General features: G+C 38.9%; 1 protein-coding gene across 3 annotated transcripts in view; it reads right to left on the reverse strand.

The window, feature by feature from the left end:
- The window catches only part of tsc22d1 (TSC22 domain family, member 1), a 23,561-nt gene extending 2,053 nt beyond the window's left edge, over positions 1-21,508 (reverse strand). Inside the window, exons 1-2 of one of the 3 annotated variants that reach the window (XM_024286505.2) lie at positions 18,032-21,508; positions 1,578-1,629 (exon numbers count right to left, since the gene is read on the reverse strand). In XM_024286505.2, coding sequence (XP_024142273.1) covers positions 1,578-1,629; positions 18,032-20,703 — 2,724 coding nt within the window. In that variant the 5' untranslated portion in view covers positions 20,704-21,508. Of the gene's footprint in view, positions 1-1,577; positions 1,630-1,941; positions 3,155-5,389; positions 6,133-18,031 lie in introns of those variants that run through there. The other 2 variants (XM_024286507.2, XM_024286506.2) reach the window with 2 other exon arrangements.
- Positions 21,509-22,684: the final 1,176 nt, after the last annotated feature.

The raw sequence follows: 22,684 nt of genomic DNA on the forward strand, positions 1-22,684 counted from the left end.
TTTTGAGCTATTGTAAAATCATTCCTAGTGTTCTTTTAATTTCAATTTTAGCCAGAATTTTTTTTTTTAAAACTGTCATTTTCTAAGACATAGTTTCTGCAAAGTGGCAGTAGGTCACAAGAAACTCGGCTCTGAGTTGGAGGCAAGACTGTTTGCAACAAGTTTCCCATTATTCCTTTTGTTTACTCTTTCTCCTGCTAGCTTACAGCCTCTCACAACTCCAACCGAACATTATGGGTGCAGCAATGACGGAAAGCAATATTAGAGGTATCCACGAAGACGTACGTGGATCTATTTGTCTAGAAGTGCAAGCATAGTTTTGGAGCAGTGCAGGAAGATTGTGACCTGCTGATTGTAGGTTCTACATCATACCATCTGCTCCTACTTTACAACAATTCAAATAAAAAAAAATACTGTGAAATTGAATTTTAGGCTTAATTTTCTTGACATTTGGCCACCATTATAAAAAAAAAAAATCCAACAAAAACATGCTAAAGACACCAGAAATATGATTTTCTTTAGAATGGGTGTTAATAACAATACTACTTGTATTATAAACTGATCTTGACAAACATGAACGCAATTTTTAAGAATAAAATCATTAACAAATGCTTGTTTTTTAACCTTTCACGATTAATGCAATAAACCTCGATTAGCCAATTCAAGATGGGATGCTAAAAGAAGCAACAGAAAAATGTATGCACAATTAAATAAAAAATATGAGTTCATTGACCCAGTTCTGCTATTACTAAAATAACTAAAGTGTTTAAACTATACCGGAAATAAAATAAATAATTTTTCTCTGTTTTTCTTAAGATGCAAAGGCTGATGTTTACTTGATTAACAACCAACAACTTAATCCAAAAGTTATGCTTATTTCTGCAAATTTTGCTGAGTAATTGTTATGTAATAAAACAAATTAATATAAAAAAAAAACTAGGAATAAAATTAGAGTTTTTTAAGACCAAAATGTGATTACAATGACAGGAGATTGTCAAAGAAAATGTGATGAGAATATTCTCAGGCTGTGACGTCGCCTCGACGTCCCGCATCTAGGTATCTGTAAGCCAATCAAAACTGGAGATATTTTTAACCATGCGCAAGAGCCTTCAGCTTTGCCTAGCAACAGACCTAACAACGGAGAAAGTGAAACCAGAAACAAACCTTACACGCTTTCTGGGTAAAGCAGATTTAATTTCAGTTATAGTTTGTGTTATATTTTATATATTTAATCAAATAATTTATAGAAAATATAAAACAACCCCCCCAAAAAATATTAAATGTCGGACATCACGAATCTTGGCCAGAGAAAAAAGTTGATAAAAACGTGATGCTGTCACAATTTATATGGAAACTACAACAAATTATGATTTTTATTTACTTGTAAATACCTGTAATTAAGGAGTATTCATAAATGCGATATTAACATTTTTGCTAGCAAATATAACGTCTTAAACAACTCAATTAAAGCAGCCTTATTTCTAAGGTTTACATGGACGTCTCACCTCTGGTTTTGCAAAACCACCAAACCCACACGACTAGTTCATCTTACAGAGATGTAATGGATGAAAACTCACCATTGCTTGTTCAATTTTGTTGTCTATGGCGACGACACTGGCTCCGGACGAGCTGTAAAGGAAGAAAAGAGGAGTCAAACATCACAGTTTGCTGCAGTGAGGAAAGCATGATGGGAGACGCGCGCCGTCTCTCCTTTAACAAGAACGTGGGCCTTCACAGGAAGCATCTGGAAATTTCTATAAAAACTAGCAGCCTATTTTCCAGCATAAAGCCGTTCTCCGTTTGGCTTTCCTGAGAGGCGTTTATGGTAATGTCCGGAGAGGAAAACAATGGTACTGTAGCACCGCTGCTATCGCCGCAGAACCGGGGCAGGTGAATGGGACCCGTCCTGAATAATGAGAAGCCGTTTGCCGGTTCTTTTACCTTTTGTCGAGCTGGACGTGGGAGCTCTCTGCGCTCAGCAGCGACGACAAAAACGATATGGAGAAATTTCTCAGCTGGCAGACGCCTAGATCCATAGCAACGCTGTAGCACGGCGAATTCACACTGTTCATTTTCCACCGCGTTGTAGCAAGGCCGCTTCCAGGAGACCAGCGAGCTCTGCGACACGCATCCGCACCCGCCACCCTTCAGTACTAGAGTCCAGTAGAAAGCTGGGATACCGACCGCAGCGATACGGACTCAAGCCAAGGTCAGCTCATCTCAACGCTACACAAAGGTCTGCGGTTTTCTACAAGCACGCATAATTTATTCAGCAGCGCAAGAAGAAGCCGCTTTCTGATTGGTCGAACGGGGCGACACGCCATTTGGGAACGCCCCCCTTCGCATCTCAGCTGGCATGCTCTGCATACACCAGCTCAGGAGAAGAAGGGACCAAGGATACCGGATGACAGTGGAGAACACCCTCACTAAAAGCCAACATTTATCTAAACTCTACTCTAGACTATTGTTTTTTTTTTCACAAAACAACAAATACTTTGCATTGAAAACACTTAAACTTCCAACCAAGTTTTGCACTGTAGCAATAAATAAATAACTAAAAAAAAAATACAGTCACCACTGCCAAAAACACATCAACACATTCATGTGAGAAATGTGAGAGGAAGGGCACAATATCAAAGTGAAGTATAAGCTGTCTGTCAATCAAAGACATCAAGTTCCTTCTAATGCTCTGATGTCTGGGTATATATCGCCCCCACGTGGCCAAAAGTGAGAGCAAGGTCCAGTCATTGAATCATCCTAGAAAAGATTGCTGTGAAACTCGACTAGTTTCAAAGCACAAAAGAATACAATTAAATATTTGAAACATATTTTGTTAAATACTAAAAGACCAATGTTAAAATTGCCCTTCAGAAGGTTATAGAACAAAATTAAGCTGCACACAAAACAAATAACAGAAAATAATACAGTTGAATAAACTGCTCAATTTTTTTCACAAAAAAATATACTTCAAATTCTTCCTGCTTCCCTTTGTTGTGTATTTTACACAAGTCTGTCTCCTTTCTTTCTGACTCAATTACACACCCAAATACACCTTCAATACAGGGAGTATCTTTAACACACAAATTCCACAATATTTTTTTTTCTCAGACTGACAGAACGACTCCTTACAACTCCCACATGCAACACTCCCTGCGTGGTGCAAAACACTGGAAAGCCCAAATTAAAGGTGTACATATCAAGTTCATTTTCACACATTCAAAAGGTCATCCTGAATACGTTGAAGTCTTATGGGGCTTTGACAAGTGGGGCTCAGGAGAAATAAAACCTAGATATGAGTGAATGGTGTTAAAGAGAGCAAAGTCTGGGAACCTGAGCAGAAACAAAGAGAAAGCCTCAGGGGGTTTTTCATTTGCTATGCACAAAAACCATGAGGCAAAACAAGTGTGCGACTAACATATTTTAGGGCTTGTAGTGTTGGTGGTGAAACAGGTGTAAACAAGTAGATCCAAGACCTAGAAGTCTGACTTCAAGGGTTGTAGCTCGATCACTTTGTTTCTTGAATCAACAAAAGGCCTCAAAAGTGTGTTATTTTAAAATTTAAACTAACGAAGAATTTTTGTAGTAAGATGCAAGACATGTCATATCATCTGATATAAAACAGATTAATATTACAACAACTTTATAAAAGTATTTTTTTACAAATATTTTTATGGAGATAATGATATAAAAATACTCCAGTGCAACAATGCTAATGTATTCTGCCTTTCAAGGATCCTGCAAACTGATTCCAGATAGACTTTGTCATAAAGACCCATTTTTAATACACTGGATATCATCATTACCGTAATAATACTAACTCTGATGACACAGCACAATGAACAGTTAAGCTGATTTGTTTACCAGCTGCAGTCTTAAGGTCCTGCTCAAGTCTTTGCTCCCCGTAATCCCATTTAAAAACAGCTTCGTACTTAATGTACCTAGAGGCCAAATCACCAGAAAAAGAAGCTCTAAGCCAGTCTTATCTCTTCCGGCTCCATCCATGACTGGAACTCGTCTTAGCCACTCAAACACACCCAAATAGCTACAACCACATTCGCTCTTGAAGAATCCATGTGTGCACATATGAGTTCTTGGTAAGAGCTTATTTACAGTTGCAGCAAGTCAGGTCAAAAACAGAGTCCTGTTCAGAGAACATCATTGAAGCTAAACTTCATACTTAAATGATTATATTTAACAGCACCGCATTCGATTTAAATGCAGTGTTTAACTTACCAGAAGTTAACTATACTACCAAAAAGACAAAGACTCTCATCTTCAGAAATCAACACTTTAAAGTCTAGTTGGTTTGCTCCTAAAGAAAAGCATCAACCTAGATGAACAGCTGCAAATCAATGCTAAACATCCTCTTCTTCCTTCTTAATTAGGGTTTCTCGAACAGAGAAGAGCTAAATGGTACATCTTGGTTAAAGCTTTAGATAAGCAGCAGCTCTCTCTTTTGTCAACTGGAACTGCGAGTTCAGGAGACAGGTCATCCTCGCCATCCCCAGCCTCCCCTCATTGCTTCTGTACTCTTAATTCTGCTGATTTAGCACTTGGGGTCAAAACTGACCAGCTGAGTGGCTTCTCTCCTGGCGTAGAGTCAAGTCAGCATCAAGATTGTCTTATTTAACGACACTTTGCACAATAATATAAATCTAATCTGTAGCATGAATTTCTCCTTTATATAGTTCAGTAATTCTGTATGACAGTTGAGTCTTATCTAATGAAGGACTGAGCCCTTTGAACATATTGATCTAATTACAGTACACAGCACTCTCCATGAAGACAGAAATAAGGTAGGTCAGCCAACTGACAGTGTGGCTGCAAGTCAAAACTAGCCCAGTGACCTAGTGAGGCGGCTCCAGAGATATGACCTTCATTATAGTAAGCTGGGTGAAGCAGGCGCTCTATTTTTCCAGTCAAAGTCCACGTGCATTTCCATCTTTATAGGCAAGCTTGAACTGAAAGGATACATTTCTTAAAATAGATTTTTCTTTGAATCACAAACAGGTGTAAGAGTAAAGGTCTATATTTGACTTCTTTTTTTCTCCCCAGAGAACATTTTAAGAACATTAAATGTGCCAGAAACCCAGCCCTGCCTGCTGCTGATTACCTGGATCAGGTTTGTTTTGCCAATAAGAAGCTACTATAACTGGAAAACATCTAGGACACTGGTCCTAGAGGCTGTGAATTTGACACATCAACTGCATGGAAATGAGATAAATTAAAAGTAATGATAGGAATATATCTAGATTTTATGCAACTTGCTGAAACAAATGTCAACAATAAACAAAAGCATAAAATGCACATTTTATTCACGTCGATCCAAAATGACGAGCAAATCTTATTTTTTTTTCCAAAATATCAAACACTTCCGTCTCTTATTTACCTTTTCAGATGCTTCTCTAGTTCCCTGAACAAAATCATGATCGCCATCTCCTCATGGCCTTGCAGTTGTATCGTCTGCAGTCTCATTGAAGCGTGGCTCAGCTGAAACATGTAGACTCCACCGTGTCTATCACGGCTCTATATTTGCAGGTTTCCGACCGTGCTCGTTGCTGCTCACATCCACTGAACAGAAAAGGCTGGTCTTAATGTATGGGATGGCTGAACTGAAGCTGCGATGTCAAAGGACCGAAGCGTCCTGATACACGTGCAGCCGTCCCTCCTCCTCTGTGCCAAACATTTGTGTTTGCTCGGCTAACGGGAGACAGACTTAATGAACGCAGATAGGAAGGTAGGTGTTAAAGTGTGATCATGTGATCCAGGAGTTACATAAACCATCAAAGGAGATTAGCATGTGGTTCAGTGATTTTCCCGCTCTTACTCCCCACAAGTTCTCTGTAGCCTGAGGGCTTGCTGAGCGCCAAATGAACCGAGCTTCATTTTTCCAAGAGTCAAAAAAATAAAAAAATAAGAGAAATTTCTTAGTTAACCTTACAGTGAAGCAAACATTACCCTTAGAATAACAGTAATTCTTGAAATAATGCAGAAATTAGCCAGAAAAATACTTTTCACCAACATAATCCTTAATTATACTTTCTAGATTAACAAATTCAAGATGAGATTTAATCCAGATTTCAGTCTAATCTTAAACTCAGTTTTGACTCAGGTTTTGAATGAAAAAAAGTTTTATACAACTAATAATTTAAATGGGAGAAAAGAAAAGATCCATATTGCATGAGTAAACAAAATATCTGAAAATATCTGGAGCATGAGCCTAATTTATTTTTCCCTATGGCATTAAGGTTTGAGTAAACCAGATAGAAAAATATGCATACTCAAAATGTAACCAAGACACCAGTACTTATGAAGCAAAAGGGCGCACCTATTTGTGTAGATGTTTACATTGATGAACAATCATCCATAATTAAGACATTTAATGAAAAAAAAGGATATTGATCTACAAGCTACCTGCAGATGAAGATGTGACACTTTTCTTAAATTAGGTGTTTTGCAAGTTCTAAAACTTTGTTTCCATGACCACTGGACAAAATTTGAAGTAAGTTCCAGTCCCAAATTTCCAGTAAGTCTGCATTGTGATCCTACAATTACTCACAGCTCAAAAGTGCTCGGGGAGCTTTGTTCTTCCAAAAATGCAGCCGGGACACTTTCGATGGTTAGTTTAGTTAGGACTTTAAAAAATGACTCATTATTTCTGCCGCACCCTGGTGAGTTTCTGAGCCAGCCCTCTGCATGACAGGCTCAGAGAAGCCCTTCTCTTCAGGGTCTTATCTTGTCACTTCTCATTGAAAGGCTGCTTTATGGTGGCTTGCCTTTGCTAATAGAGAGAAAAAAAGACACGCACTGACACAGGGCCTCTGCTGGCTTAGAAAAGGCTGACTAAGAAACAACAAGTAAAGGACAAACACCATCCAAGGGATTTACTTGTGTTAACAAACTTAGTGTCCTCCGAAAGCAAAAAAAACACACAACTTCTGAGAAGAGTCTACAACATATACCAAAAATATTCAACTTCATTTCTTCAGATAAGTCTCAAATACCTTAAATCAAAGATGATCTGATGGTCCAATTTGACTTAAAATATCATATTTCTTTAGAAAATCCACCATTTTCCTGAAAAACTGTCACCGTTAGTCATGACAAAGTGCTGGGAGTGAAATTAATCTGTGGAGTTTCGTATGTTAAATCATTTTTAAAGAGTAGGACAATATTTCTTTGACAGTCGTCGCTCTAAATCAATAATAAATAAAGCAGGACTTAACATAAATGTGTTTTTTTCACTGGAGAGAGTGATGCATGAGCAACAAAAACAGGTGGCTTTGTGGAGGGATAGAAAAAGGAGTTAACTTGAGAAATATGCAGACACACCTAACAGCAGTTTTCCAAAAGAAACAACTGCTGAGCTTGCAGTCAACCAACTTCTCTGCAACTAATAGAAATAATTTGAAGCAGTCATAGTAGTTAGTCTGATCAATCACTGCTATCCAGAGCCACTGATCAACACATTCAAGCAAGAATTGAACAGTTTTAATTCAAAAAGATCTTTTTATTTAAGACACTAAAGCAGGAAAATTACTGCACTGCAGAGTGGACTGAACGAGGGGCCTGACATGTCCGAGTAATGAAACAGAGGCCTATTGAACAGATGGTTGTAAAAGCGAGGGGCTGAGCTGTAGATGGACAGTGTAAAGCACACATAGACTTTACCAGTAAGTCCTGGCAGGGCTTTCCCTATACACACAATCCTGACTATGGAAAAATTGGCCGAGCGGTGGAGAGGACAAGGAGGAATGAGAGGGCATTTTAGCTTCCACACTGAAAGCAGCTTGTAAAATACTGGGAAAGAAGACGTGCCCGCGGACTAGAGACTAAAAAAAAGAACTAGAACGACCCAGTTTCATTAGGTCAGCATTAGTACTCTGCATCTCAGAGTCACAGACGAAAGGAAGAATGAGAACAAAAGTCTCGGAGACAAAACCTGACGTATCGGAACCAAAGCAGCGCATTTTAAAAGAAAATTATACCCAAAATAGAATTTCAATAAACAAATAAAATGGTCATTTCACCCTATATGTTGTTATAAGGACATAAAATAAGCAACAAATGGATATAACATTTTAGTAAAGTCACCAAGCCACGTCTTCAGTGAGTTTAAAATGTTTAAAAAAATTCACAATATTATTAAAGTTACATTTTTTTTTTAATCACAAATTCTGTAAAAATTGCCCTTTGTTATAAAAAAATGGTTATTAAAAGAAAATGTGTAAAATAGATTACTACTAAATTGAAAAATCCCGACATGTGTTACGTAATCTTTAAGGAGTGTGTGACCAGTAGGTTAGAATAATGCGAGGTGAAATCTCGCTTCAGCAGGATTAGCAGCTAAAGAATACATATCGTCCAAGTCCAAAAAGCACATAATAGGAATAACACTAACAGGAGCAATGAAAGGAAGAAATAAAAATGTTCAGAGTTCAAATGTTTTTCTAAGCATTTTGTGAAAAATATGGCAGTAGCTGATGATATTATTATTGTTTGGTCAGCATACTGGATCTATATTTTACTCTAATGCTTTTATTTGAAACACAGTTATTCTGCAGAGAGCTCAGCTTCCAGGCTGCACTGAACAGCTTGGATAAAGTTTGTACCTTTTATTAAAATACACACTTGAGGGAACATTTTATTTCACGGATGGAATGAGGGACTGAATGCTGACAATTATATGTTTATGCAATTATCTTCCTGCACTTACATTATACTGATATTATTGTGCTTTCATAGAATAACACGTACAAATGTTACTAAGAAAAATGTAATTCTATTACAGTCAACTGCACCTAAATTAAATTATTCACGTAAAAGTAACAAATTTGGTGTAGTAAAACTGATCCCAGAACAATTTTTGCTGAAAGTTACACAACTAAATATAAATGAGTAAATGTAATTAATTACTACCCAGCTCTTGAGGCCTTTGTACACATGAAACACAAAAATAAAAAGAGACTAATGGCTTTAAAATTTTTACTACTTAAGAGTTTGAATTAGATCATATTAAGAAAACACTTTACTTTATGAATAGAGTTATTGAAAGTTTAAAAGATCTTTAAATTCACACATTTGTTTTGCCTACTTAGACTTCACAAATTATGCCTGAGCTTCATATCATGCGTAGATTCACACTGCCATCTAGTGGCAGAGATAAAACAGATTATGATGTTTCAACTTCAGCCCCCCGCAAAAAAAAAACACATTAAAAAGATCATGCTGTATAACGTATTTATTTATTTTTATGAACAATGAATTCAATATTGCTAAAATGCAGATTTAAGCAAAACCGTTTTTGATTTTTTAATTCATACATAATCCCACATAAATCTGGGCTTATTTCTGCCAAGTAAACATATTCCATCTTTATGCATATCACAGCACATAAAGGCTCAATGCATTCCAGTCATAAATGTGTTTAAATATTTACTTCAGATGCTCACTCTGATTTAAAACAGTGTTTAAAAGCCTCTGCAAGGATGCACTAGGATTAGTTTCTTTACCTGCATTACATCCGTTTCATTAGAGATAAAAAGATGCTGCAGCCTAGCTGTAGCTCAACAAAAGTTCAAATTAACTGTGGTGGAAATTTAGGGAAAAAAAAACACTATAAGTTTGACAGCAGCAGGGTGTGACACAGCACCTTTCCAACCAGCAGAGGGCAGTACAACATTATAAACAGACTGAAAAACATGAGAGGAACAGTTTTGAAATAAAAATAAGTTTCTGGTATGTGTCACATACATTTTTAGTCAATTGTTTTATCCAGCTAATAAAATGCAATAGTTTGGTGTGTATTGAATTCTTCTCCTATACTGTTTATTAAGCTCCATTTGTTTGCTATGCTCTATAGGTTAGCTTTATTTTCTTACATAAACATGGAACTTTATTACTTTGTTGTATTTCACAATTTTTCTATTAGCTATTAGAAAGTTCGTAACGAGTATCTCCTAGGTATTCTCATAACAGTAAACAAACTTGTCTGTTCTTTTGTCCCTTAATTGGTCAAAAAACTTTCTAAATCATGATTTATTAAAGTTAGTACTTTAATCAATCATAGTAGTAATATTTATTCATAAGTTATTGATTCTATTTCCTACAAAAATGTAAAAAATGGTCTTTCTTAACTACATTTACAGTATTTTCCTTATTATGGTCAACTTTAATGTTTTTTAGGGGGGAAAAAAAACACAGATAATGTGTTTTTTTCTACTCTCCTCTGTAAAGCATGCTTCATCCGCTCTCTGACCTCTCCCATTACACTTCAGATTTTATCATCTCCAAAAAGTTCTGCTAAAAACAAAACGGCTAGCTCGACTAACTTCACCCTCGTAAAGAAAGTTTATATCCCTGCACTATTTTTGAACAAAACTAGCATCAAAACATGTAAAATCTAGCAAAACAAGTTTGTACAGGAGCCGGAAAATTATATAAATCACAAATATATTTAAATATTCATGTTTCTAAAGTTGGCCTTTTCCTGAATTAATTGCAGATTTCATTCCACAATTTCTATACCCTAGTTAGCAATCCATTGATGTGTGAAAGCAAACTAAGCAAGTTACTTTTTTTTTTTCATTCGAGTCCTCATCTAATCATTCATTTTATAATTAAGTTAGCAATAATTTGGCTTCACGAGGACCTGATAAATCTGATTTCTCAAAGCAGTCCAATAACTTTAACGGTGCTGAGATGATGAGTTGGGAGGACCATATTTCATAGAAGTAGTAAAAAGAAGGTACTGGCTAGTCTACTGAGAGGCTAATGAAAAGTAAATTGTCCACCCTTCATCCAATCCACAAAGCACTGAGAACAGGATTGGTTCTCACAAAGCCTGAGGAAACAACATAAGGCTCTTTAAAATAAAAGAAACAATAGCTGGCTAAACTTACAGCGTTTGAGCAAAGTAACAAGAATAAATCTATATAACTTTATTGACAAATACATTTGTCAACGGAACACAGGGGGAAAAAAGCAATGTCATCTTCTTTCTTGTGATGCAAGACAAAAAAATGTGTCTTTTAATTTCAGAAAATGATTCAAACGCCTCTGATGTCAAATGAGTAATCATCTGAGTCACAGTTTAAAAAAAACCTCCAAAATGTGAATTACATTAATTTGAGTTGTTGCCAAATGTAAAACACACAATGAAAACAAAACAGGAAAAAAAATACAGAAGTGGCACAAATAACAAAAACATGTAAACAAAAAAGCATTTTTTTTTTTTTTTGCCACTAGTCATTCATTCCAGTCAGTGTGCGTGCATGACATTCTCCGAGCTGACTGGACAGCGCTCCGACCACAGGAATGTTTGTTATGATTCAGCACATACTCTGCATGTTTAGGGGACCAACAATAGAATTTAGAAAAAAGGTTAGAGAAAAGTTCAACTCTCAGATATTCTAATTTTGTATTTGAATAGACATTGAAAAACCAAATGTCTTCAAATAAAGAATACCAGGAAGATATCAACTTTGCTATCCATGAATAAATTGACATTAAGTGGCAGCTATTTCCCATAAAATTTCATTTACCATCACATTATTTGGCAGTAAAATGCTTTTTTCCAGCAACAATTATTTTTAATCATGAAAATATACTGAAAACAAATTGTTTAACACTTCAAGTACAAAATGTGTAATATAAATAGAATTACTGTGTCCAATTTTAACCAAAAAGCAAACAAAAAATGTATACATTATTTTATGTTTCCAATACTGCAGAAACATTGCAAAATGTAGCCATTTGTGAAACCCATGCATTTATGTGCCTCAGCCAAAAAGCATGTGTTGTCTACAATAAAGATGCATCAATGATTAGTTAATCTGAGTCAATCAGCTTTTTAGACCAGGTGTAACACAGAATAAATCTCATGACAACACTAAAGGAAAACAACTTTGCTTCCTGCTGCAAGAACCCATTTCTGTACACAAACAAAGCCAAACAGATGGACACATTTGCAACGCAAACATGTACAACTTATTTACAGCAAACACAACAAGAGGACATGCTGTAACACTTTCACTTCCTCTTTAGGAAGGGTTTGAAAACTGATACTAGGAGCCAGATCACTTCACCTGGCAACCACTAGGAGGTTGGTTACAAAAGCAAGTCAGTCCCAATTGACTTCAGTGTAAATTCTGAATTGGACAAAATTCTGATTCTGAAGCGGACAAAAGCAGCTTTATGGTGACATGCAACACCATACAGTAGTGAAATGTTTTTGCAATCAAAGTAAATAAGCAAATTCTGTCACAGGGAAAAGAAGCTTTGCCCCGCCCCTTTAAACAAGCATTCACACCTGACAGTAATAATAATAATCCTCTAGAAATTTGTTGTAAGCCCCCTAGCATCCCTCTCTCTTCTTCTTTTCTGTCCAGTCCAACAACAAAAAAAAGAATACAAATATAACCATAAATGAAGTTTAGCCTAAATTACAAAAGGGGTTTCTACAAATATACACCTTGTGTGTAAGAGGACCTATAACCCCAGTCGTAACAGTAGAGTATGTCCAACACAAGAGGCCTTCAGCTCTCATCAGTTTGCTCAGCTGTTGGGCAGGACAAGTTTGAAGAAAAAAAGTTTTGCGCTGCTTGGGAAAATTTTATATAAGAGAAGTCGTAGAAACTTGCGTGGCAATACGCAAGTTTGGGGAAATAATAGCCAAATTTTTGAGGGCGGTGTGAAGTTGTGAACACATCTTTAAAAGGTTATGGGTGGTCTTCAGTATGCGTGTTTTAAAGATGAAAGGCACACTAAATGCAATCCATTATCATCCATTACAAGCCATTAGTATTTCCACAATACTTTTAAGTGAAACAGTCCTATTTATTGATGCAAAAATAAGCAAGCTTGACAAAGCAGAGAACAAAAATTGAAAAATCAATGATGCAGCCTTACAGAGCTCACAAACAGGAAAACAAAGAAGCAGCACAAATAGAGTGATCCTGAGTGAGCGCAACTGAATAGTTTAGGCAGCAGCCTGGGACAAATATCACCATCAGAAACAAGCTACTCTGCTTGGATTTTCTGTCTCTCCTGCAGTCTCTGCTAGACGGAAGATGGTCAAAATTGAGCGAATTCTCCCCCCACTCCATCTCTGTCTGACTCCCATTCACAGCTTGTTCCTGCTCTGCTGTGTTCTGGTCCTCTCTGGCTTGGTCTGCGCGGTGAAAATGGGGGGAGGTGTCAGCAGCATAACAACTAACAATTGTTGTTTACTTAAAACGGTCGTGGCTGCCTGTTAGCACACTGTTGGAACCTTTCGTTCCAAAACACTTTGGTTTTTCTCTAAAGACCAATCAGGTGTTCCAGTGCAAGAAATTAACATCACATCAGAGCAATTGTTTTCTTGACATGAACAGAAACTTCCAATCATTTTGATGAAACTTCCCACACTAGGAGTGATGCTCGTTAAAATTTGATATGTTAGAGTAAACTTATGGTCTCACAAATCACAGGGAGCAGATTTGAAATCCCAGTAAAGCAGCAGTAAAAGTGTTTTAGTTTTCAAATGCAATCTAAACCAAGTTGGTCGACTCGTCCAAGTCGGGCTGGGTCAGCTCGGGTGACTTCCGCTGTGAATTCTGGGGATTTCACTGATCTCTACACAAAGAGCAAAGAGACGTGGGTCACATCAGTGCTGTGCACTGCCAGAGGGAACATCACATTCAGAACTGCCAGAGATAACTATCACACTGCCAGTTCACATTTCCCCTGCACTGACATGCTGACACACTTAGACACGGTTCACACTAACAATGGTTCTGGCTATGAAAGGAGGGGTGGTGGGTACCCTCTAATTTAACAGAAGGCTTTTTTAACCCCAATTAAAAAAAATGATAATCATTTCTCCATCGTTGTAAAATGTATTTTCCAGTAATCCTAGTATATGAAAGAGAAGGCTCCTTTTTAACTATCAACAGAGTCTTTTAAATCGGTCTAAGCAAGCCCCCACCGTCTGTTCCTGAAACCAGGAAGAACCAATTGATGCCCTCCTTCCAGCTGGAGGCAGACTTCAGACGAGAGCAGTTCTCACATCTAACAAACTTAAACTTTTTACCAAAAATAAACCTCAAGAACATTCTGTTTTTTGAAACTTTACGTGATTAATGTTTTTTATTAGTTATAAAAACTTATTTTTTTTAATTTGTTGAGCAAGACAAAGTAAAACCCATTCAACGTGCTTCATTTTGGCTGTGCAAAAGGGTGACATCAGAGATGATCTGTCCACTCTACATAGTATATGTCTACGGTCTGCTGCAGCATCTGCAGTCAAAACAAAGTTTTACCAACGAAGGTACCATGGCGACATATTTTAGTAGAAAAAAGTGACTAACTTCATGTACTATTACATACGTATTACAAATACATTAAAAAACAGACATTTTATCTTACAAAAATATTTTCTTTAACTGAAAAATGATTTGAACTCCTTGAAATTAACTGAAATTCACATTTCTGATTCTTGATAGTCAACTTTTTAATTCATTTGTGAACATTAAACTCAATTTTACTAATAATTTTGAATAACATATACACATTAAAACAAAAGTATATATTAGAATAGATTAACACTATTTTTCTGTTTTATTTATGTTTTTAACAAATATATTTAAAAGATTCATATGGAAACAAAATGATAAATAAAAAAATATTTTCCCAAAGTTTTTAGTAATTTTCCCCAGTTTTACAAATAATACAAGACATTAGCAAGCAACAAAAGTATTTTAAGAGACTGAATATAGTCACATCTTTTGTCTTTGTCAGGCTAAAAAAAGGCTGATGGTTGCTTTATGATATTTCACAAAAACTTCAAAGTTTAAAGTTATTTTTAAAGCTCTACAGTGTCTTATACTGAATAAAATATTAAACAAGTATAGAAGTTAGAGCTGGGCGTTATGGGAAAAAAAAAATGGTACAACACAATATAAATTATTTTATATCACAATAACAATATATATCACAATATGCCACAATAAAGTATATTTACAGTTATCCTTTGGAAAAACTTGACAAAAATGTCACTGCTTTTCTCTGAATTCATTTTTACAAGTAGCATGAAACCGAATCGTCACAAATGAGAAACATTTTTTAAAGTGCACAAAAGTTTAAAGTTTCTTAGTGGGAAAAAAACATTTTTGAATAAAAGTTCAAATAAATAATCAAATAAAACGATAGAAACTATAGTAGAAAAATGGCACAATAGACACCTTTCCATCGCCCAGCACTAATAGAAGTAATTTAAAATGCTTTTTTTTATTTCTCAATGGAAATGTCAAAGACAAAATCTTTAAATCAACACAAATAACAGAAACATTTTGCAATGATTTTTTTTTTCACAAAACACCAATAACTCTCATTAACTGCCATATCTCAGCACTTCGAATCGGTTAACATCAAACAACTAAAGATAGCATAATGACTGATGTTAGATATCACCAAATATTTTACACTAACAGCTAAAAGAGGAGGCCTTCTAGTTAATTCAGTTCAGAGGAAGGGATTATGTTTCTATGTGGAGTATTAAGTTTGCCAAACTGCTCAGAAGGATTTTGGTTTGTTAGCTCATTTGCTACTTTGCTTGTCAACTCAACGACACACATCGAGTTCTCTTTCCTAAATCCACAGGAAAGATTTAAAGTTTTTAGCCCACTTCAGGAAAATGTCATTATGAAGAGAAACATGCATTTCCCACAAAAATAATCAGACTTGCTGCTAACTGGCAAACAGCTCAAGATAGAAAATAAAAGATTTCGTTTCAGTGATGTGTCCACAGCGTCTGCAATTCACTTTTAAATATAGAGTAAAAGGATAAGATCATTTAACAGGTCTGCAGTGCAGATCATTTATTAACAGGTCTGCAGTGCACATTTTAATCATCGTTTATCACTGACAGATACTGATACCCAAGAAACTATGATTTCTTGTAGATAAAAGCACAACTTGTCAAGATCTCTAGAAAGAGTGACAAAGAAGTACTAATAAAAGCTCCGTACCTTTTTTCAAGCCACAGACTAGTTTAATGTCAGACAATATTTTCATTATGAGACTGCCATTAAAGTCTTTTTTTTTTTAGCTGTTTCCTTTAACTCTTGAGGGAAACGTTTGTCTTTATCCTCTGTAAAATATCTGCAGTTGCAAGGATCCATTAATTGGTGATACAGTTCTTCTCTCAACCCACAGCAGACAAAGTGGAAGCTAAAAAACTTTTTTAGGAGGATCCCTGTAACATTAGACAGCCGCTTGCTAAATAATATTCACTATTGTTTGGGTGTGTGGGAACAACCGTCACAATAAATCCCATATTCTGAGTAAAGACTCCTGGTTTAGTCTGTTAAATGCATGCTGTTTTCTTTCTTCCTCACTGGTTCTCGTCTTCAAAAAGAAACTTTCCAAATATGCTTGTCTTTTGTTAACTTTACTTGCTTGGGGGCTTCAATTTAGCAGTTGGCCCAGCCACTTTTAGAAAGCAGCGGATGTGTTTTCGACATGTGACATGCGTTAAGAATGAGTCCGTTGTTGTAAAGAGAATCCAGTAGTTTTCAAAAATAAAACTTCCTTAAGAATCAAGTTATAAATGTAAAAAGCTGAAAAAAAGTGTTGTTTTTATTTGTTCTCTTTGACTCAGTACCACGGATCGGCATCTATAAAGTTTCTTCACATTTGTTTTGTTGTAATATCACATGAAAGAAAAAAAATCAATTATTGATATTACTACTGCTCCAACTTTTTGACTACAGGAAATAATGTAAAAGTCATGACCCAAATGATACTTTCTGTCACTTCAGGCTGCAAAATAATGTTTTGAACTGATAAAAACTCTAAAGCAACAAGTTTCACTAAAAAATATCTATACAACAGGATTTTAAATGTCTAAAATCCTTGAAAACTGTGGAATTTGACCAGTAACATAACAGAAACACAAACAAGGAATATTTAAAACAAATGCAAGTTTGTGATCATGCTAAAATATGTTGTCCTGAAGCAGAAACCGACCCAAAACCATCATAGACCAACAAAGTCACAACTGAAGCTTGCAACCAAAAAGTCCCCTGATTTTTGAGAAGCGTTCACAAACTGAAGTTGAATTCAAAAGACAATTTTTGGAGCTTTTACTCTTATACTATGTACTTAGAACAGATGAATTAGATGAGATAAAACTGTGAGCAAGATACAAAGAGATAATCTTTCCATTTGTTACAAATGCTGCTGATCAAAGTAATCCATGTGACCCCACATTCTTCCGAGTTAAACATCCTGTGATAACTGAAGCCACCTTTCCTTATCCATCTAACTTAACCACAAAGAAAAACAAACAAATCTCATTAGAAACCAATTCTACATTTAAAGCTTCTCCCTGCAAGTTCCTTATAGTTGAGGTATGCAAACACCCTAAAGCTGACAGGGTTAACAACTGTGGATCATGCCAAGAGAAAGGGCTTATGATTGTTAGGAGAGCATTGTGAGCAATTTCCTCCAGCTTCAGAGTGATTAAAATTCCTGTTTAACCTCAAAAAGCCTTCTTGAACTTACTGACAGGACATACCAAAATGTTTTCACTCTTAAAAACAAAGAGGGACAGGTTTTGTGAGGAAAAAAACCTTTAAAGACAAAGAGACATTGTTTAGCTCTTAACTTTTTGCATCACATAAACCTGGTGTCCCCCCCCACTTTTTTTTGGAGAGTTCACTCAAAGCTGGAACCAGCACTGATCATTTTGGCTAAAGTGCAGCTCGACTCCAAACACAGTAATTGTTTTCAGCTGCATCTACATAAGTTTGGTTTGATGCTTCTTAAAATGTGTGCAGTAATAAAAAAATAAAAAACAGTTAAGTTGAGCCCCATAAGACATCAAAATTGAACTGAGAATATACTGAATCACTGCTTCTCCATAACAGATGAGACCAGTTCAGTGTAAAGTGTTACAGCAGAGTTACCTATTCCCTTTAAAACACTGAACTCAAATTGCTCATTTCCAAAAGCAGTAAATTATTTTCTACAGATTAATCAAATTTCTTACCTGTCCTCCTCTCCGTCAGCCGTCTTGAGACCAGCCGGTGCAGTTAAGGCACTAGCGATGGTGGTGCTGCCCTCAGTTTCTTGACCCTGGCCAGTTGAAGCTCCAGAAGCAGCGTCGGCGGACAGCTTGGGTAGTCCCAACAAAGCAGACTGATGCTGAAGGAGCAACCGCTGGGCATCCTGCAGCTGTGTGGTGGTGAAGTTAGGCAGACTAGCGTAAAGGGCACTGGCTTGGGCTGCGTGAGACATGGCCTGGGCACTGCTGTGCTCCTGGGTCAGGGTGGCAGAAGAAGGCTGACTATGAGAGACGCCCTGGGAGGGCATTCGGCCACTACTACCAGCATTGTGGACTTGGGGCTGGGCATGATGATCACTCTGGAGGCTAGGAGGTGGCCCGCTATGTGCAGGCGCTTGGCTTTGATGGACCGCCGTGGGCAGCTGGCTGCTCAGGCCAGGATTTTGAATTTGCGTGGGGAGGGACTGCGGTTTCTGTTGCTGACAATCAAGATGGCCAGGATGGTTCTGAGGCGGCCGGCCGAGAGCTGCTACACTAATATGAGAGGGCATGCTGGAGGAGGCGGACTGAACGGAGGTGGGCTGTACGTGCTGGAGTCCTTGGGACTGCTGAGGACCTCCGATCATCTGGCAAGATCCGTTAGCTGGCCCAGAAGGCACCGAGCCAGTTTGGTTGGAAAGAGGGGGGGAGGCAGCTGCCTGGGGGACCCCTTGCTGAGGCTGGGTGTACTCAGGAGCCCTCACTGGGGGTGCAGGTGACGTAGCAGCTGATTGTTGTGGAAGAGTGGGAAAGCCTAACTTCTGCTGCTGAACACCCACTAGGCCTTGCGAGGAGCCTGGGGTTTGGCTGGCAACGGCCTGGGCATAGGTGAGCTGCTGCTGGGTAGCAGGTGCAGGCAGGCCAATGGTGGTCTGCAGGCCTGGCATGGGTGCCGGCTGATGAACATTTGTGGAAGCTGAGGGGGCTACAGTAGTCTTCACTTGTGAATGGGCGATATCATGAGTGAGCATTTGAGGTTGGGTTTGAGGTACTCCCATGTTTAAACCGCTAGGCAGCATCCCTCGATAGCCCTGAGGAGGAGAGGCAAAATCCTGGGCGTGCTGAAGTACCGGGGGCCCTCCGACCTCTCCGCTTCCAGTGTTGTCGTAATGGCTCAATGTACTACCACTCGTGCTTTCCCTCTCCAAGGCTCCGGCGAAGCTCTCAGACACAAAATGACGAGTGCTGTGAGAGCCAGTGTCAGGGGCTGAGGTAAAGGTCGCAGAGGGCGGTACCTCCTTGTCATAGAACTCAGCGCAAGTCCATCTCCCCTTCTTGAAGGGCTCAGAGCTAGAGTCCAGCTTCACCACCCTGAAGCGAGAGCCAGTAATAGCCACGGTGGGTGCCGACACTGGAGTTGGAGCAGGAGCAGGCATGGCGGGAGCGGATGAAACAGGAGCCGAGGCCACAGCTGTAGCAGAGGAGCTCACAGGCTGCAATGCAGCTGATCCAACTCTTCCCTGCGTCCCGCTGGGAGCCCCCATGCCGCCAGAGGCACTCACAACAGCAGCAGCAGTAGTTGTAGTAGCCATGGTGATGTTTGGGTTGATGTTTTGGTGCTGCTGGATCACGCTGAGATTAGCGCTGGGCATATGGTTACCTCCAGCTGGAATAGCAGCGCCTCCAGCTTCACTGCTGTTAAGCACATTCAGAGGGAAGCCACCGCCGCTACTGCTAGCACTTGTGTTGATTCCCCCTCTCACAGGCACACTGGCAGAGCTCAATGTATTCACATTATTCACACTGCTGGTCTGGGGATTAACTATGCTAACTGTGGTGCCCGCAGAAGAGCTGTGCATTCCAGGGACAGATCCTGAGGCCACAATCCCCACAGGCTGAGGAGCAATACTTGGAGGGGCAGCACGGGAAACGTTCTCTTGAGGACCCTCCACGCTAGAAGGCATCTTCTGGGTAAAACTAGGTAAAGCTCTGGAAGCGTGTGTAGATGGAGTGATGCTCGATGACACGGGGTAGCTCTGAGCGTGGTTGGGGTGATGAGGATGTTGGGGGTGTACAGTCCCGTTCACCATCGTCCCGCTGTGCTGTGCCTGGCTCAGAGCGTGGGGGTGTGAAGGCTGGTTTGGGGAGACGGCTCCGGGGGTCTCCGCCTCGTGAAAGTTGTTGAGCGTCTCCTCTGAAGAGCTCCTCTCCGCTCCGACGGCGTCGTTGGCTCGGGAGAGGGACACATCCAAGATTTCGGAAGAGGACAGATCCTCGGTGTGGGACTCGTCCAAGTCGTCGTAACTTTCCGTGTCCTCTGCAATACTGTTATTCGTACTAACCGACACCTGTGCTGGAGTCACACTTGTGATCTGAAATCCACTCTTCTTCTTCATCTGTGCTCCAGTCGACTGGGTTGTCTGAGGCTGGGGATGCAGGCTAAGGCTGTGAGGAGGATGATGGGGACCCGGGGAGGAGGAACCAGCAGGAGGCTGAATCAACAGGGAGCCATGATAATCATCGGCCGAAACGTGGCTGTTGCTGACCAGAGCGCTCCCCGGTGTTGACAGCGACGAGCCGGTCCCGCTGTTCGTGTTGCTGCCCTTTCTGTGCGAGGCGTTTGGATGCGCCATCTTTCTGACGCTGCCAGACTCTCCTGCAGGGTCCGGATGATGCATTTCGAGGGGATCCGGGCGGTAGTTGCTCTCTGACAGAATGTAACAAGACTGTGGCTCGTTAACGGCGCCGTTTTGCAAAAACTACAATAAACAGACAACCCAACTGGAAAATAGAAGTCAAGTCCGAGAGTAGGGGCGCTTGGTCTCAAAACTTGGGCAAAATCCGTGCCGATATCCACAGCCTCGCGCGCAGGATTCAGAGTTTTCTTGTGACAGCTAGCGAAGCATTTGTAGCTAGTGGCCGCTCGCTCAACAGCTAGCCGCTAACGTCAGCTGATGCCAGTTCTTCGCCGGTAAACGTCCGCCGGAGCCTTTGTTAGCAATGAACGAACAGTCCGTTTGTTTCACTCTTTCGAGTTGCAGAGTACACGACTTTAACCAGCGAGACCCCCTTCTTGAAGAGGTTCAACCAAACACTAGCTTGACAGAAGAGTATCGTCAGCTAGTTAGCTGCCAGTTTCCATCACCGGCTAGCTATGCTGAGGCTGAGTCGTTCAAACTACTTATTTACCCAGATTAAGCAAAGTAAACAAAGCAGTCTTTCATTTGAGAAACGGTGATACAAATGCGGAAGAAACATCCACCTAATACCGGAGTGCGGGGGCTAAACCCATTCCATCTAATCCTCGTTTCTGGTGTTGGTTTTGCTGTATCACCGGTCCTCCCCAGCGGCAGCGACGTTCAGTATGTGGCCTCCTTCGCGGCTGCTGTGGATCTGTGCTGTGACGGCACTGGAAGGGAGGGGTGTGCCGTAATATGGCGACTGCGCATGGCCTCTTCTGCCAGACATAAAGCAGTCTGGGTGAGGCGGCGGCTCACGAACCTTATATCAACATCGACGGAAATTGCCGAAAAGAGCCGAGTGAAGGTGCTCCGCGCACAGACCGTAAATAAAAATAGGGCTCCACGCTGGGTTATACCGTTTAGTTTTTACGTAAACTACATAGCAACTCGTCTATTTAAGCTAAAAAATAAGCAAAATGAAACGACTAAAGAGTATATATGTATTTAACTTACAAATGTTGCACAATATATTCATTAAACTAGTTATTTTTTCTGATTATAGTATTTTATCCTAGAAAAAATAATTATATTTGGTCAGAAATGTGACAATAATAATTAAATATTGTTTTAATATTTTATTGCTAAAAGCTTTATTATTATTATTATAAAATTATGTTGATAATTGCACTAGCAAAATACATTTGAATAATGTAAATAAATAACTTCCAACATTAACAAAATAAAAAAAATATGTGATAAACATTTTATTTTGATTGGGCATAACAGGATCATATCAGTGTCAGTGAAACAAAGGCAGACAGAGAGCTGCTGGATCCCTCTGCAGACACAGGTGTTGGGCACACTGCAGGATTATTCTACACACACACAGGTACTGTTTGGGGCCTCTGTCTCTCCCCTGTGTCAGACAGAGGGAGAAAAAGAGGCTGAGAGAAGAAAACACATTTGTTGATTGCTAATGTTGCCAAGGTCAATGAACTCCCAGTCAAGCATCTGTTTTTTTTAGCCTTCTAGTCGTTTCTGTCCATCACTCCTGTCAGTTTTTCTACTTTTATCTCTCCCAGGTGTAATATTTTTGGTATCAGATGATCAAAAGAAGTGATGCAGCATTGAAAATAAAATGCATTTAAAAGCTATTGCAATCACAAAAATATGAGCTAGTTTACTGATTCACATTTCTACTTAATTTATGTCAGGTTGTTTTCTTACTGACCCCAAACTAGTAGGATCCACAAAATCTGACCTTTAAAAAATAAGACACTAATTTGTATTTTGGATATTGTTGCTGTTCCTTTCAAAATAAAAGACATACTCCCATATAGGACCATCTCAATGCAGGAAATGTAGTAGTAGATGGTGTGATGTCAGAAAGATTAAAATAGACAAATAACAAACCATACACTGTATATTTTATTATTTGTCCTGCATTTTAGTCAGAAGAAATTAATAAATCTAACGA

This window comes from Oryzias melastigma, linkage group LG21 (genome assembly GCF_002922805.2).
Source record: "Oryzias melastigma strain HK-1 linkage group LG21, ASM292280v2, whole genome shotgun sequence".
NCBI classification, from domain to species: domain Eukaryota; kingdom Metazoa; phylum Chordata; class Actinopteri; order Beloniformes; family Adrianichthyidae; genus Oryzias; species Oryzias melastigma.